The 16,042-nt window shown below is 38.6% G+C and overlaps 7 protein-coding genes across 7 annotated transcripts; 4 read left to right on the forward strand and 3 right to left on the reverse strand.

Annotated features, from left to right (window-relative positions):
* Positions 1 to 195: 195 nt before the first annotated feature.
* Positions 196 to 2,052, reverse strand: ATC70_006717 (uncharacterized protein; the record flags this gene model as incomplete). Its single annotated transcript, XM_064825988.1, has 4 exons — positions 196 to 1,055; positions 1,114 to 1,603; positions 1,662 to 1,892; positions 1,993 to 2,052. The coding sequence occupies 4 exons, from the start codon at positions 2,050 to 2,052 to the stop codon at positions 196 to 198; spliced, it is 1,641 nt and encodes a 546-aa protein (XP_064687502.1).
* Positions 2,053 to 2,735: 683 nt separating this feature from the next.
* On the forward strand, positions 2,736 to 3,277 carry ATC70_006718 (uncharacterized protein; the record flags this gene model as incomplete). Its single annotated transcript, XM_064825989.1, has 4 exons — positions 2,736 to 2,740; positions 2,791 to 2,884; positions 2,941 to 2,997; positions 3,053 to 3,277. The coding sequence occupies 4 exons, from the start codon at positions 2,736 to 2,738 to the stop codon at positions 3,275 to 3,277; spliced, it is 381 nt and encodes a 126-aa protein (XP_064687503.1).
* Positions 3,278 to 7,260: 3,983 nt separating this feature from the next.
* Positions 7,261 to 9,340, forward strand: ABZ1 (para-aminobenzoate synthase, (PABA); the record flags this gene model as incomplete). Its single annotated transcript, XM_064825990.1, has 3 exons — positions 7,261 to 7,395; positions 7,703 to 8,717; positions 8,775 to 9,340. The coding sequence occupies 3 exons, from the start codon at positions 7,261 to 7,263 to the stop codon at positions 9,338 to 9,340; spliced, it is 1,716 nt and encodes a 571-aa protein (XP_064687504.1).
* Positions 9,341 to 9,503: 163 nt separating this feature from the next.
* Positions 9,504 to 10,821, forward strand: TUP1_2 (general transcription repressor; the record flags this gene model as incomplete). The annotated part of the gene is made up of 6 exons (XM_064825991.1): positions 9,504 to 9,563; positions 9,641 to 9,776; positions 9,847 to 9,954; positions 10,013 to 10,212; positions 10,274 to 10,404; positions 10,464 to 10,821. The coding sequence occupies 6 exons, from the start codon at positions 9,504 to 9,506 to the stop codon at positions 10,819 to 10,821; spliced, it is 993 nt and encodes a 330-aa protein (XP_064687505.1).
* Positions 10,822 to 10,952: 131 nt separating this feature from the next.
* Positions 10,953 to 11,689, forward strand: aps2 (AP-2 complex subunit sigma; the record flags this gene model as incomplete). Its single annotated transcript, XM_064825992.1, has 3 exons — positions 10,953 to 11,136; positions 11,202 to 11,293; positions 11,354 to 11,689. The coding sequence occupies 3 exons, from the start codon at positions 10,953 to 10,955 to the stop codon at positions 11,687 to 11,689; spliced, it is 612 nt and encodes a 203-aa protein (XP_064687506.1).
* A 1,822-nt stretch (positions 11,690 to 13,511) lies between these two features.
* On the reverse strand, positions 13,512 to 14,710 carry ATC70_006722 (uncharacterized protein; the record flags this gene model as incomplete). The annotated part of the gene is made up of 3 exons (XM_064825993.1): positions 13,512 to 13,976; positions 14,034 to 14,246; positions 14,312 to 14,710. 3 exons carry the CDS (start codon positions 14,708 to 14,710, stop codon positions 13,512 to 13,514), a joined length of 1,077 nt encoding a protein of 358 aa, XP_064687507.1.
* A 412-nt stretch (positions 14,711 to 15,122) lies between these two features.
* Positions 15,123 to 15,989, reverse strand: ARO4_1 (3-deoxy-7-phosphoheptulonate synthase; the record flags this gene model as incomplete). Its single annotated transcript, XM_064825994.1, has 5 exons — positions 15,123 to 15,454; positions 15,514 to 15,690; positions 15,741 to 15,783; positions 15,845 to 15,862; positions 15,936 to 15,989. 5 exons carry the CDS (start codon positions 15,987 to 15,989, stop codon positions 15,123 to 15,125), a joined length of 624 nt encoding a protein of 207 aa, XP_064687508.1.
* Positions 15,990 to 16,042: the final 53 nt, after the last annotated feature.

Raw genomic sequence — 16,042 nt, forward strand, 5'->3', positions numbered from 1 at the left:
TATTACATTTTTAATCGAGGAAAATAGAATAAAGAATCTGTGAAATAAAGAAAACAGAATAAAAAAAAAAGTCAACAAAATAGAGGCAAATCGTCATATTAAAACAAAGGATCTTGGGAAAAAATCGTTCTAAATAACATCTTCATTGTACATTTTTTTGTGTATTTTCTCTATTTGCATTGAATATTATATAATTTAATAGAAACCCTTGGCATGGTTATCACAGACATCACGGAGCTTGGTCTCGAGCTCCTTGGAGAGGACACCCTTGGCACGGATTTCTTCGAGGATATCGCTGTGTTGAGTAGCGACGTGGCTAATGAAGTCCTTTTCCCAATCAACGACCTTGTTAACGGGGATCTTATCGAGATAACCGTTGACACCAGCAAAGATGATAGGAACTTGAGCTTGGATAGACAAGGGAGAGTATTGAGGTTGCTTCAACAATTCAGTGAGACGGGCACCACGGTTCAACAAGAATTGAGTGGAGGCATCCAAATCAGAACCGAATTGGGCGAAAGCGGCAACTTCACGATATTGGGCCAAGAAAAGCTTCATGGAACCAGCAACTTGCTTCATGGCCTTGGTTTGAGCAGCGGAACCGACACGAGAGACGGAAAGACCAACGTTAATAGCAGGACGGATACCCTTGAAGAAGAGTTCGGCTTCCAAGAAAATTTGACCATCAGTAATGGAGATAACGTTAGTGGGAATATAAGCAGAGACATCACCACCTTGGGTTTCAATGATGGGAAGAGCGGTCATGGAACCGTAACCGAAGCTCTTGTTCATCTTGGCAGCACGTTCCAAAAGACGAGAGTGAAGATAGAAGACATCACCAGGGTAAGCTTCACGACCGGGAGGACGACGAAGCAAGAGAGACATTTGACGGTAAGCAACAGCTTGCTTGGACAAATCGTCATAGATGATCAAGGAGTGGCGACCGTTGTCACGGAACCATTCACCAAAGGCAGCACCAGAGAAAGGAGCAAGGTATTGGAGAGGAGCAGCTTCAGAAGCAGTGGCAGCAACGACAATGGTGTACTTCATGGCATCTAATTCAGTCTGTCAATACATATGATCAATCTCTCATTCAACACATTTTATACATACCGTTCTCTTCAAGAGTTCTGACGAGTTGAGCAACAGTAGAACGCTTTTGACCGACGGCAACGTAGATACAGTACAACTTCTTGGCTTCATCAGAACCGTTGTTCCAGTTCTTTTGGTTCAAGATGGTATCGAGAGCGACGGCAGTCTTACCAGTTTGACGATCACCAATAATCAATTCACGTTGACCACGACCGATAGGGACCATGGAATCAACAGACTTGATACCAGTTTGCATAGGCTCGTTAACAGAGTGACGAGGCAAAATACCAGGAGCCTTGACTTGGACACGAGAACGGCCAACAGTGTCAAGAGGACCCTTACCATCAATGGGGTTACCGAGAGCATCAACAACACGACCGAGGATACCAGGACCAATTGGGACATCGACAATGGCACCAGTACGCTTGACAGTATCACCTTCCTTGATCAAACGATCGTTACCGAAAACGACAATACCGACGTTATCAGCTTCCAAGTTAAGGGCCATACCCTGCATTCAGTGTATTAGAGCCAATGTATGACGAATTGATGGAATAGAATGAACTCACCTTAAGACCGCTAGAGAACTCAACCATCTCTTCGGCTTGACAGTTCTTGAGACCGTAAACACGGGCAATACCATCACCAATGGACAAGACACGACCAGTCTCTTGGAGGTCAACTTCAGAGTTGGCACCCAAGATACGTTGTTCAAGGATGGAAGAGACTTCAGAAGTGGAAGGCTTGGCAGAAGCGTAGGTACGAGCAATGGTAGCAACAGCACCAAGGTTGAGACGGGCCTACATTTTGAATGTATATGATCGATTTCATTAATAAGATGAGTTCCACTTTTTTTTTTTTTGCAATCATCTAAATGAAATTTCTAAATTATATATTTACAGCAGGTAAAACACCACGAGTGAGTGCAGGACGAGCAATACGAGCAACGTTTCTAAGCATATTGAGAGGGGTGATTTTTTAAAAAGGTAAAAAAGAAAATAAAGCTGGTATATGTATGGTCTTATTTAGCACCAAGATGAAATATAATGCCAGGATGGACTTCTTTTTTATGTTTTTGTAGCTGTTTGCTCAGGCACAGGATTGAATTTTCACCTCCCCCATCCCAGGGCATCAAACATTGGGGTTTTCTTCTTACGTCACTCAAAGGAAAGCTAAGGGCACTTCCTATGATACTCAGTGGTGAGTATTTCTAAATCAAAATTGATCTAAGCTTCTCGAAAGGAATGCCATCAATTGCATATTTTCTGCAGACAAACGCATTCCTCTTCTTAATCCTTTTCATCCACATTTCAGCTAGGTAAGTTCTCTCCATGTTGCCCAATGTTCATTGATGCAATCATGGATTTGACGAACATCAAAATTGAGATGTCAAAAATCTGGGATCAAATCGTGAAATATGTTGCTATGGGCAATTAGTTGCCATGGCAACCACTATTGATGTATGATATGGATTTATAGCAAACAGAGATTCATCATGCTTTGGATTTCATCCAACTTTTCTTGATTGGCTCTTGATTGAACAACACAACACTGAGATTTAAAGCATTTTTCTCTTTTTTTTCCATTTCGTGTGCTTACACTTTCACTTTTCGACCCACAAACTCAAACAGTACCTCTTTAGGATGAGGTATGTATTCGAGATGAATAATAAGCTGATAATCTAATGACTTTTGATAGTTCTTCTGCTTCCAAAAATAATGGATATGTCTTTGAACAACAGAACGATGTGAGATTAGACGATCTAAGCTCCAAGATTAATGCTATAAAGAACGTAAGATGTAACTGCTGAATAAGTTTTAAAGCGTCCCAATTAAAAGTTTAACGTAGATCACTATTGACATTCACCAAGATGTTACAGATCAAGACAGACTTTTAGATGAGTCGGTAAGTAATTTGCAGGTGCACGCATGAAAGCTTGATGTTAATTGTCTTTCATCAGCATAATCAATTTAGTGGACTTGGCAGTAGTCTTACAAACTCATTCGGGAGAATGAACCGCATGATATCCAAACGCCATCAAAGACAGCTCTGTTTCTATGTGTCGATCTTGGTGTTTTTATTCTTCCTCATTTACTATGGATCACCGCTTGTCAAGGGCTTGTTTTCGAGCAGTGATGAAATTCCTGATGATACCATTACAAAGCCAAACATTGAAGACATGTAGATAACCGCACTACAATAAATCCAGCATGAACATCATTTTGACCCCTTTTTTTAATTTGCAATGAGGTTTGATGTATATCTTGATCCACCAAGCAGACAGGGACCATTGATGTGTCAATTTACAAACGCTTCCACTACAGTAAGACGTACTAGAATTCAAGGATACGTTTGCGCAGCAAGATTTTGTATTACTTTTTACGCAACATCAGGCATATTGATTACTAAAGACAAAATCTCATACATTTACATTTGTCTCTCTGTGGCGACGCAAATAATTGAAGTTTAGCTTGTCATTGCTTTATATTGTTTACATGCATATATGTGGATAATGTTTGCCAATATTAGGCAGTTATTTAACATTGACTACCGGACAAGGCGCAAGGAACCTATGTTCACATTTACAAGCATGCTCATAGAATCCTGAGTGAAGAAGAAGAACGACAGGTCTGAAATCATATCAACGAGGATGCTCGCATTCGACTCAACCCTCAAATGAGATTGGAGCGAACTGTTGGTGAAGATAAACACACTTAGAATATGTCAACTGTCAACGGGATTGCAGCCATCATTCTCAACGAATATTCTGATACATGCTTTAAAGACATATTAATTACATACCAAAATAGACTTTCAGCCAGTGGTAATCGTCTCTTTTAAAAAGAATTAATGAAACGCATACTACCTACATGCCATGTTGAAATGCTGCAAATTATGTTGCGATCACATATATTTTGGTGGTGATCCAGGCTAACTGACGTTGTCAGATATGAAAATACCCAATGAGAGCAAAATAGAGTATTTATGCTAAGCGATAGTGCTTTCAGGTTCATGATCCCCATTCAGTCAGCATCTCAATTGTCATGGTCATCAATCAGAGAGGCATTTGGGTCAACCAGCAGCGCCAAAAAAATTCAAACTCAGGTTTTTTTCTGCTCAAGATTGGCCAGATTTCCTCTTTTTTCGATTTGATTAAATCATTTCGTAAGATTCGACTATATAAATTGTAATGATCATCCGATACCTCCTAATACATTGTTGGAGTACGTTTTAAGGCGCTTCCAATGGTCCCAAGTAAGAACGATACTTTGACTGAACTTATCGAGCAATTTGAGAAAATATGAAATGAGGTTTTTAGCGAAAATAGCCATATTTTGCATATGAAAGCCTCATAAAAGTGGTTTCAGAGGTTACGTTGGATCGAGAGAAACATTTTCATTTGATATGTACCATAGTAAAAGTCTTCATTTTCAAGGTGAAAAATGCGATCGTTTGATTTTCGCAAAAAACCATGAGGTACCCCTCATGCTTTTTGGTCGATTTTGGCCATGTTTTTTAGGTCTTCAAAAAGTTGAGCAATGGCGTCAGAAAGTAACTGCCAGATGAGAGCAATTATTTGGTGCTATTCTGACCATCTAAAACGGCCTTGAACGCAAGAAAACGCAGCTCAAATGCACTCAGATTTTGCTGTATCAGGGACACTAAGGACTAAAAAGGGGAAATATTAGCATGCTGCTTGCTCGTATATGAAGTAGCCATGTGTATATGGATGTAAAGCATCACATAAGAATGAGACTCACAAATAATATGAAGGGTCTTCATGTGTAAGTGGAAGCTCAAAATGAAAGTGTCAGTATTTTGATAAGACACGCAAGGGCAGTCGGTAGCGCAAGCTGCCGCTGCGCCAGTAGGTTCTCACTGAAGCCAAGCAAGGGTAGAGAGCCATCCGAAGCATAAACACTCGTGTTTATAATGATACTATATTCAAGCTGTAACAAACTCGCAACCATCTACCAGCTGTTCCACACCGTTTTAATATGACAAGACTCAATGGCATTAGAAAATCTGGTAATTTGAGGACGGCCTGTTCGCTTTCTTGTCTCCTTAGCCTGATTGATATCAATGTTTCTAGGCTATCCCATTGTAAAATTTACCTTGTTTATGATGAGCGAAGAAATAAGTCAAATTCAGGCTGGAATGTAATCAGTACGTTTTATGCGTAAGGTTTCGATAAACGAACAGTGGTTATATAATTTTCATCTTTGGTTATAAGTTTGTCACAAACTTTGTAGCTACTGTACCTCTGAAAAGGATACCCGTAGCACTTTTTTTATTCAAAATTTTTTTGACGTTATTCTCATCTTGTCTAGCCATCTCAATGATCAGCAGCAGCTTGTTAACACCAATGGTCAACCTTTGATCAATATTGGACTGTTTCAAAATGGACCGAGCTATTCTCTTTTACTCTCATTGAGTAGCTCCTTTTGTTGTAAAAATCGATGCCTTCCAGACCGGTAATGGTAGACATATAAATTTCAACCGAGAGCTCATCCGTCCTATTCATTTGACCCAAAATTTGATGCTGAGTAGTGGTATCCAAAATCAGCAAACAATGGCCTTTTGGTGGCTTCTTTTCACGAACACCAAGAGTGCTTGTACAGGCATCATCCTTGTCCAATCATGATACTTCACTACTTCTTGGTATAATGGGCGTATGGTAGAGTTGGCTGTACATCAAGAGAGCATGCTTTTCAAAGTTTATGTCGAGATGACAAGGAGTCTATTTATCAAAAACTGGGGCACATGCAAATGCAATATGCGTTTACCGAGATCATGTATATGGACGCTTCAATGACTGTCAACATCAACCGTGCTCTATTAAATTTTAATTCTTCGTACATGGCATAAAATTTAAAAAAAAGGGGGTTGCCTGTACGATTTGATGATTTTATTACAATGAATGCATATTTATGCTACTACTCTTCTTGACACACGTGCAAGGCGGTCGATTTTGGTGAAGAATAAACAAAAATTTAGCATTGTCTGATGTTTTTGCAAAATGGATTGCCGTTTCAATAATAGCTTACATGTGTTGTTGTATTACTTCTCGATACAAAACAAGCTCTAATTTATATCTTATTTAGCCATTATACAAGTAAAGGTGCGATTTAGCCTGTGAAAACAAGTCTATTGCATTTGCTGATGATTAATATCTGCCATAGTGATTTAGCATCTAAGAAATACGTTACACATCGATTTTTATGTAATACAATTTATATATTATGAAGTGTTTCCTAGTGATTGTAGGTAATTTTGATTAAAAAGAGAGAGGAGAAGATTCATATTATCCACAATATTATTTGTTTTATTGCCATTAAATTGCTATCAGTGAGATGTGAGAAGATACAGGTCAGCTAATCCGAGATTTCATTGTATGGCAACGTCCATCCCAAATATTACATGCTACTGCCACTGCTGAAATGTGATCAAGAGACCTTCTCTGTATACAATAAATTCATTTGTAGAAGCTTCATTGTAGGCCTTGTTTCTTGCAGTACATGATCATTTTTAGACGATTGCACATGCACATCTAAATTAGATAAAAATGAGTATTTCTACATGTACGCTTTTTTCTATAATCTTAAAATGACACGTATATGCCTTGCATCCTAAGCATGGGATGTAGATGGTATCAAATACGAGAGCATCTTACATCTGGTCAAAAACAAGTGTTGTAAAGCAATATAAATGATAATTTAGTGGTTTGAGGCGGAGAACGGCAATTGTGCAACCTTTCCAAGTTTCCATTTCTTCTCATTTATATATACACATTTATTTTTCTCTTTCACTGATCACTTATCTCCTCTCTTTATCTTTTTTTTTTTCATTATTTGTTATTGAATGCCTCTCTGATAAATCGCATTTACAAGAGCATCTCAAACTAACAATACACTACATCTAATTTCTTTTCTTTTATTTTTTGTATATAACCAAATCTCAACATACCTTAATTTCTCTCCTTTTTATTGTAAATCCTCTTTTTTTTCTCAAACAAAAAAAAAAAAGAAAACTTATATAACCTCTCTTCTTCCTCTTCTTCTTCCTCTTCTTTTTCTCCTTTTCATCTTATCGTATTACTTTTTATCTGAACAAATCACACAAAAAAATTACATAATCCCATCAAATCACAGAAAAAAAAAATCAGACATGGCAACTACAGTTCAACACAATCCAGCTCTTTTGCAACAGCAACAAGCACCAAAACAACAGCAAAATCATCCAGTAGAAGATGAAGATGTGGCATTAGCAAATTACATTTCAACATCTCTAAGATTTGACCAGGTAAATAATAATAACAACTCCTTGCCATCTTCTCCTTCATCATTTGCCTTGCTCTCCTCACTTTTTTTTTTTTTTTTTTTTTTTGCTTGGATAATCCACCTCCCCCCTTCCCCAACCCTTACAATCACTCGATCTTTTTTCGCGCCTTCGCCAAAAATTGGTTGCACAACCTCTATTTTTGGTTATTAGGTTATTTATAAATTTTATGCACTTTTATATTTTATTATGCTTTAATTGGTTAAGATCTCTTTCTCCCTCTTAACTTTAGTAAGCTTAAAACTAATATTAAAAACGTGTTTTGATATAGAATTCGCAAGATCTTTGGAATTACACTCAATCACAGCAATTGGCTATGGCACAAGCGAATCCAATGTACTATAATACAAACTATTTCCAACCACAGTTACCACATCAACAGCAACAGCAACAAACACGGCCGCACAGAACACGTGTTAGAGTACCAAGTAATTCAACACAGGTTTCCAATGGTAGCAAGGGTAGCCATATCCAGGTCCAAAAATCAACATCAACACCAATTACCACAAATCCTTCTGCGCATTTGAGGCCAAATGGGAGAAAGTCTTCATCCAAACCAGCAACAATCTCGCAATCTACAAAATACAACTCTGCTTCATCTATCACATCCTCATCTGTATCATCCTCCTCCTCCTCGTACCCAGTCGATTCATCTTCATCTGTCAAAAACAGCAGACGCCGTAGCATGAACAGTGCAAAGACATTACAGCAACAGTCGCCTCCACAGATCAAACCAGCATCTCAGGAACGCAGACCTTCCATGACAGGATCAGTTGTTTCCAGCTCCGGTGTATCTATTCAATCCGAAATGTCTGTCAATACAAAATTATCATTATCCAAAAGACTTCGAAAAGTGTTTAGTATGAACAACCTTAGATCATCTTCCGATTCATCTGGTGATTTGGCTTCTCTAGCCGAGAGAAATGGATCCAACTCATCAATTGCATCATCCTCTTCCATGGTGGGCTCGCCTTTATCTCAGTCCTCGGTAGACAGTAGAAATCCAATGTCGCTTCGACGCAGATCCATCGCTTCGTTATCTAGTCTATTTCAACGAGGCTCTTCGGTTTCAGACCTAGACACCCAAAAGAAATCACAAATCACCGCTCCACAGCAAGTGTCATCATCATCCTCTACGGCACCAACAAATAATACTGCTTCCAGACGTCATTCTTCAGGAGATTTACGTCAATTGATCAAACAAGAAAAGAAGAAGCCTCAATTGAGGGTTGATACCGACAGCAACGATATAGCTGGCATTCCAACGAGAAAGGGCGGCTTGAAAGGTAATGGTACAAAGCATGTGTTGATGGCATGGCTCTTTTACTCACATTTGTTTACAGTGCGTTCATCTTCATCAACAAGTAATAATAACGTTACCCCTGATTCGCCCAATTCTGCAATTTCATCACGTTCTTCATTTACTCGTTTACCACCTCCTGCTACAACAACAACAACAACAACAACAACAGTGTCTAATAATAATAGTACTAATAATAATAATACCAACACTCAGAGAAACTTCATTCATTTACCAGAACCTGGATTGCCATCTCCAACACCCTCAACCGCATCTTCCATCAAGCACAACGACGAAGAGTATATCAAGCCCACCATTGGTCTGCATTATGGCCTCGGCTTACATGGATCTCCTAAATTACGACCTGCTTCTTCATCCACAAGTTCTCTAGCGGCTACTACCGAAAGAAGAATTCAATTTTGTAGCACAATCCAAGTACATGAAACATTTTCAGCGGCTGATTATGATCGTCGCTGTGATAACAACGCTACTTGTCAGAAATTAACCCCTATGATGGCTATGAAAATCAAACAAGAACTAAATGAATACAAATTAACTGATATGGAAGTACATGTCGAAAGCAGACAATACACCCATTTCTTCTTGTAATCGCCGTCTCAACTAGCCTTCGCACTTCCCTCCCCTTCTTTCTAAAAAGTCACAATAAAACATTGCAAAACCAGGCCCTCCCCATATACACATTTTTCCCTCTTGATAGAGTTTTTTGTATTTCTCTTTTTTCTTATTCTAATAAACACGATTCAAGCAGAAAATGTTCTCAGGTTTATCGAAACGTTCTCTTCAATTATCTCGATGCTCGTCTAGGCTGAATGTAACTATCAGTTTGTGGAAGCACTTCAAATGTCCCTGGATGTGAATTAATTTGACACCCCCATGTAAATTTTATAGGCTGCACGTCAAGCTTCAACAAATGCTAGCAACCACACCGCTTATGAGGAAGCTCTCAAATTGATTCAAATTGACAAGAAGGAGAGACTCAACATGTTGGAGCGTTTAGAGAAGGAAATTACCAGAGTTGCAAAGAGTAAAATACTTGACATGTGGGATGGCATCTGGCATTTACCCTGGCTGACACACTCGTTTCTTTAATCTAGATGCTACACCTGCACAAATCAAGGCACTTGATGCATTAAAGTTTGATTTGCAAGTTAAATCAGAGCTGAACGAACCCGAAGTGCAAAAGAACTTTAAGCTTGGAAAGAGTAATAGCAGCAATCATCGACATTTATCCTGTTGAGTAGTACTAAATGATTTGTATAGTCGATATGGAAAAGCCTGTCTATCGTTACATGCGTCAAAAACAATTTGAAAAGGCACCCAAGAGTAAATTGATGGAACGTTTGACTCAAATGAATGTCATTCCCGATATTTTAGCTCCTGGATTAGAGCCCACAGTGGAAGTCAATGTCAAATTAGCTGAAGGCCAAGTTGAACCCGGTGTATTTCTGAAGCCTGAACAGGTAGCGTATTCTGCTGAAGTAGAGTGATTTGAGATGAGCTGCTTAACAGGTTGATAAATAGAGCATTGAACCCCCTGAAATCGAAATTACAAACTTCCATCCCGAACCCAAATTGTACACTTTAATGTTGGTTGATCCCGATTCACCTGATGTAACTAATCAAACATATCAACAACATTGTCATTGGTTATTGTAAGTTAAATGGATATGTGATGATTGGGATTACGGTTGTTAATACGTTTGTGCTTTAGATCAAATGTGTCTTTATCAGCTGCCTCACCTATTGTCAAGGGTGGTGATTCTGTCTTGGATTATCTTCCTCCTCATCCCCAAAAGGGCACCAAATATCACCGTTATACTGTAATTGCATATGAACAGCCCAACGAAGGTCAAGATAAGGTTGATATTAAGGTGGAGAGCAGAGATCATTTTGACGCAAAGAAATTGGCAGATGCTCATGGTTTGAAGGCTACCGGTGCCACCTTCTTCCGTCAAGAATGGGACGCCACTGTCAGCAAAATCTACAGCGAGATTCTTAAGCAAGATGAACCTATTTACGGCAAACCACCCAAGCAACAACGTTATATTCAAAGAACTGTGTATTATTAGTATAGAAAAAAACAAATGCATCAATAAAAAAAAAAGAATTCGCTATTTAGAAATTGAGATTGACTGACCCCTTGTCGTTCGCAAAGCACATTAACTTTTCTACTTTTTTTTCATTGTTCAGCATATTCGACATGCTTGTAACGGCTGCTGCAAAGAAGACTGTTCGCCTCAACAACTTGATGCGGAAGGTCTGCCAACCACGATTGAATCATACAATTGCCTCAGATGACCTGATTCATCGAGTGGATTTCAGAGTTGGCAAGATTGTACAAATCGAGCAACATCCTGATGCAGCACACTTGTTTATCGAGCAAGGTGAATAGTTTGATCGCAAGGCCTTGGATGCCATTGAGTCTGATTACTCATCCTTTGTATGTTAGTTGACTTGAATGCAGAGACAACAGAGGCTATGCCAAATCCTCGTACCATTGTGAGTGGGCTTGCACCCTTCATGCCAATAGAGTCACTCTTGGTAAGCTGGACAGAATGTTGCATAAAAGAAGAGTTACTTACTCGATTATTCAACTTTCAGAACAGAAATGTGATTGTCGTAAGCAATTTGAAGCCTAGCAAATTTAGAGGTGTCTTGTCGCAAGGTATGCTGCTCGCCGCGGCCACTGCTGACAGTAAAACAGTGCGATTACTATCGCCACCAACAGACAGCATCATTGGTGAACGAGTTGCTTTAGAGGGCGTGGATTGGCAAGGACAGACTGACGCTGTATTAAAGCCAAAACAAAAAGTCTTTGAACAGGTAGCCTCGTTTCTCAAGACTGATGCTAGTGGTATAGCCACCTACAAAGGAATTGCGTTGAACACATCGGCTGGCCCTGTTATTTGTGAATTGTCAGATGCTCAGATATCTTGATGTATGGGCTGTTTTTGTTTGTTACTATCTTGATGTCTTTGCTATGTTGCTGATATATTAAAGCGGTGCAGAATAAAAATGAAGACAATTGTTATTGCAAGCTCGCTGTGCATGAACATGTCATTTGCATCAGAAATATATCAGAAATGTATGCAAAATGGCGTATTTTGGTAGTTCTCGAGATTGCCTAATGCTTTAAATTACATCAACGCATTCTCCCTGGATAGTATTATCATTAGTTTGCATTTTTACAGATTTTGAGGATGGGTAATTCTTGATCAAAATTTCATGATTTTCCATGAGGGATACCTCATGAATTTGTATCAATTGCACGCTTTGCTGGTCAAAGTAAATACAGGACTTGTGTAAGATATACAGCGACTTTTTTTTTTTTTTGAGATATTGCCATTGCAAAAGACACCTTCATGAGGCAAAACTCTCCCAAAAAAGTATTTGCGCTAGGCAATTGTCCTTTCAATTCCATGATCCCATCTAATCAGCATTGCAATCATCATTGTCATCAACAGAAAGGCATTTAGGTCAGCCAGCAGCAATGCCGCCACCAGAATCAATTAAAGCTCAGCTATTTTTTTTTTTTTGTTTAAGATTGGATAGATTTCGTTTTTTTTCGACTTCTTTAATCTATTTTATGAAATCTGACTATAAAAATTGTGATGATCACCCTACGCTTCTTAATACATTCCTGAAGTACTTTTCAAGGCGCTTCCAATGGTGTTAACTGTAATAAGTGTTTTGACTGAACTTATTGAGCAATTTAATAAAATTTGAAATGAGGTTTTTAGCGAAAATAGCTATATTTTGCATATGAAAACCTCGTAAAAGTGGTTTCAGAGGTTACGTTGGATCGAGAGAAACATTTTGATTTGATATGTACCATAGTAAAAGTCTTCATTTTCAAGGTGAAAAACGCAATCGTTTGATTTTTGATGAAAACTATGAGGTACCCTTCATGGTTTTTGGACGATTTTTGATCATATTTTTTGGATCCCCAAAAAATTGAGCAAAGGTGTCAGAAAGTTACTACTACTCAAGTGCAATTGTTTGGTGTCATTCCAGCGGCTCATCAACGCCTACATGTCAAGATAGGAAGGCTTGAAAACTGTCAAATTTAGTTATGTATTGCTTTATAGAGTTTAATTTACACAGCTTAAATCACATCTTTAGTAGCTGCAATTTACTGAAAAGGCAGTTCTGAGGCTTGAGCAATTTTTAATTCGAATAGAAGGAACATTGATTTTGGTAAAGCTGATTCATGCAAATTTTGATGCGCTATGTTGCTGGTAAGCTTATTAATAAAGGAAATGAGAAATCGAATTTGCTGCTTAGATACTATGGCTTTGCATATCCGCTTCGCTACAACCAAGCCCTCGTATAGATCAATACTGCTATCAAATGCTGGATTGGATGCTTAGTTGTCATAAATTTGCACCTTTGCTTCGCTGCGATTAAGCCCTCATATAGATCAATGTTACCAAGTGTTGGATTAGACGCCTTATTATCATGGCTTTGCATCTTTGCTTCGCTACGGTAAAACCTTTCCCCATTGCCGGCTTTGCCAGTGGTTTTATTTACCTTGTATGGCACACAATTCTTTAAGGATATGATCAGCTTGTCTACTTTTTTTTTTTTGAATGCATTACAGTATAGATAGTGAAGATGCCTACAAGAATTTTACTTTAATCCATGTTGCCTTTTGCATCACCGTCGCATTGCGGCATCAGCGCACATAAATAGCAGGTTTATAGTTTTATTAAGAAATAATCAACAAGAGCATAAGGGTATTTATACGAAATACAATGGTTTAGACTGTAGGAAAGTTTCTTCTGTTCAACAAAACTGCCTTGAGACTACGAATATCACTCTTTAACCCTGACACAGCGGGCGAATCTGAAGAAGTGTTGCGCATGTAATGGCTAGGAGAGTAACCGGAATATGTGTTATCGGATGTAGGTGAGGTGATGATATTTCTAAAGCTTGTCAATTCAGAGCGGAAATTGCTGTACGTCTTGTCCTTCATGGCTGTTGCAATACGCTCACGAGAGGTTTCGAGTAATTTGTCAATCTTGCTGGACATGTCAGAATGATGCTTTACCAAGGCATCCGCAACTGTATTTTCCTCTCCTTGATCTATCAATGCGTCCAAATCGTCATTTTCTGTATTATAGCTTTTGATAGATTTGAGTAGTCGATCCGCAATCTCTTTTCTTTGGTTGTAGCGAGTACGTTGATATTCAGCAATGCGATTGAAAATAGGTGCAATGAAACGCTGATATAGCAAACATCCGTCAATATAGGATTTCCCTAATTAAGTAATTTCACTTACTCTTAAAATACCAACAACACCAGCTGTTAATCCAACAGCTCCCATACCCAAAATGACGGCCATTGCAAACACTTTTTCCACTGGAACAGGAGGATTAGGTGGTTGTGGAAGATATACAATCTGTGGTGCCGAGTAATTCACGTTTCTTGATGGCAGAACAGGTGCTAAATGTTGTTGCTGTTGATATTGTGGTTGAGGGGCCGTAGCAGCAATCTGTTTAGCAGGGTGAAAGATCAGCTTTCATATGTTCTCGGTCTCAAATCACATTAGGAGCTTACATTATTCGCTGCAGTAGTGGTTGTTGTGGTTATGGCAACTGTACTATCGGCTGCTACACCAGCTCTTTTGAATGCCTCAGTAATTTCAGCTTGAGTCAACCCCTTTTTCTGCAAAAATGCAATCTTTTTCTCTCTGTCAGCAGAACGTACATTGGGTGAAGAAAGGAATGATACTGCAGGCTTAATCATATCTTCACGGATAGCAGCTGTAGCTGTTGATTCTGTGGCGGATGATGTGGGCGTAGTTGCAGCAGGAGGGGGAGTAGGTGTTGCAGCCACCTGAGTGCTAGGGGATGCAACTGGTGGTGTCTGATTCAATAGATTATTGAGACTATTGGTGGGTGCAGCTGCTGAGGAAGAAGAAGAAGAAGAAGAAGAAGATGATGATGAATCTGCCATGTTATACTATTTTCACAAGATGAACAGAAAGAGAGGAAAGAGGTGGTTGAATAAATTATAGAAAGAAATATATTACTGATTTCAACTGGGAAAACTGTGGGGATTATATTTTGAGTTTTCACATGCTGACTAAGTTTCAATGGTCAACTTTTGCCGCACTGGTAATTTGGATCCATCTATTTTGTTGCTGGCAAGAGATCTTCAAAGTTCAAGTAATGTTTCAGGATATATTACGAATTACATTTTATTAAAAGTATAGAGTAGAATTGTATAAGGTAAGTTGAGTGATTATTTTTCGTCAATATAAATGATCGAAAAGATATATATATATATATATATTTATATAAAAGGTAAATATATGGCACATAATATTACAATTAAAGAGTCTAAATCCTCCTTTTCTTCCAGCTTCTCAACAGCAGAAACCTTTCTTCACAGATCTTGTGTCACTCGTTAATGAAAAGGAATGGCTTTCATTCATGTCTAGTTCCATTTGAGGCACTTTTACCATTTTTGCTATTTGAGCGAATGCCTTTTCTACGTTATCTCCATTTTTCGCACTTGTCTCAAAACATGGAATCTGCATCCTGTCGCTGGAATGAACTTCGGCCCAAGCTCTGGCTTGTCTTCTTGATACCACTCTATCGTCAATATCAATCTTGTTTCCAATCATAATAAAGGGAAAAATCTTGGCTTCTTCGGCCGGCAATGATGATTGCTTCAAGAAATCCTCCCTCCATCGTTCTGTAAATGCCTCATCAATTGCAAATCCTCGTCATTCGTTCAACCCACAATATACCCACCTAAATGTTGAAAAGACAAAAAGTTGTTAACATCATACACCAAAACACAGGCGTCTGCTCCTCGATAGTAGGCTACACCCAACGACTGAAATCTCTCTTGGCCCGCTGTATCCCAGATTTGAATCGTAACCTTTTTACCATCGTCGGTTTCGACTTCCTTTGTAATGAAATCAGCACCTAATATCTCGATCAGCATGTGCGATTTCAGTGTCGATCCTTCCCCTTACCAATCGTCGCTTTATACGCATTGGTAAATCTTTTGTGGATATACTAAATGTAGATATTAGTATTGATATCATTTGGTGTGGCTGCTTTGTTGAGGTGCTTTTACTTGGTTACGGAGACTCGTCTACAAAGGATGATTTAGTCGAGTATTTTGATAAGCATTTAGCAAAAAAAAAAAAAAAAAAAAAAAAAAATACCTTGCCTACACCGCCATCTCCAATCAATACAACTTTGAGAATATCTTTGTGCATAAATTTTATTTGATTTAGGTATTAAATGTGTTGATACAAGTCTGTATACACAA

Source organism: Mucor velutinosus (assembly GCF_035048745.1).
Source record: "Mucor velutinosus strain NIH1002 chromosome Unknown tig00001547, whole genome shotgun sequence".
Lineage (NCBI taxonomy): Eukaryota > Fungi > Mucoromycota > Mucoromycetes > Mucorales > Mucoraceae > Mucor > Mucor velutinosus.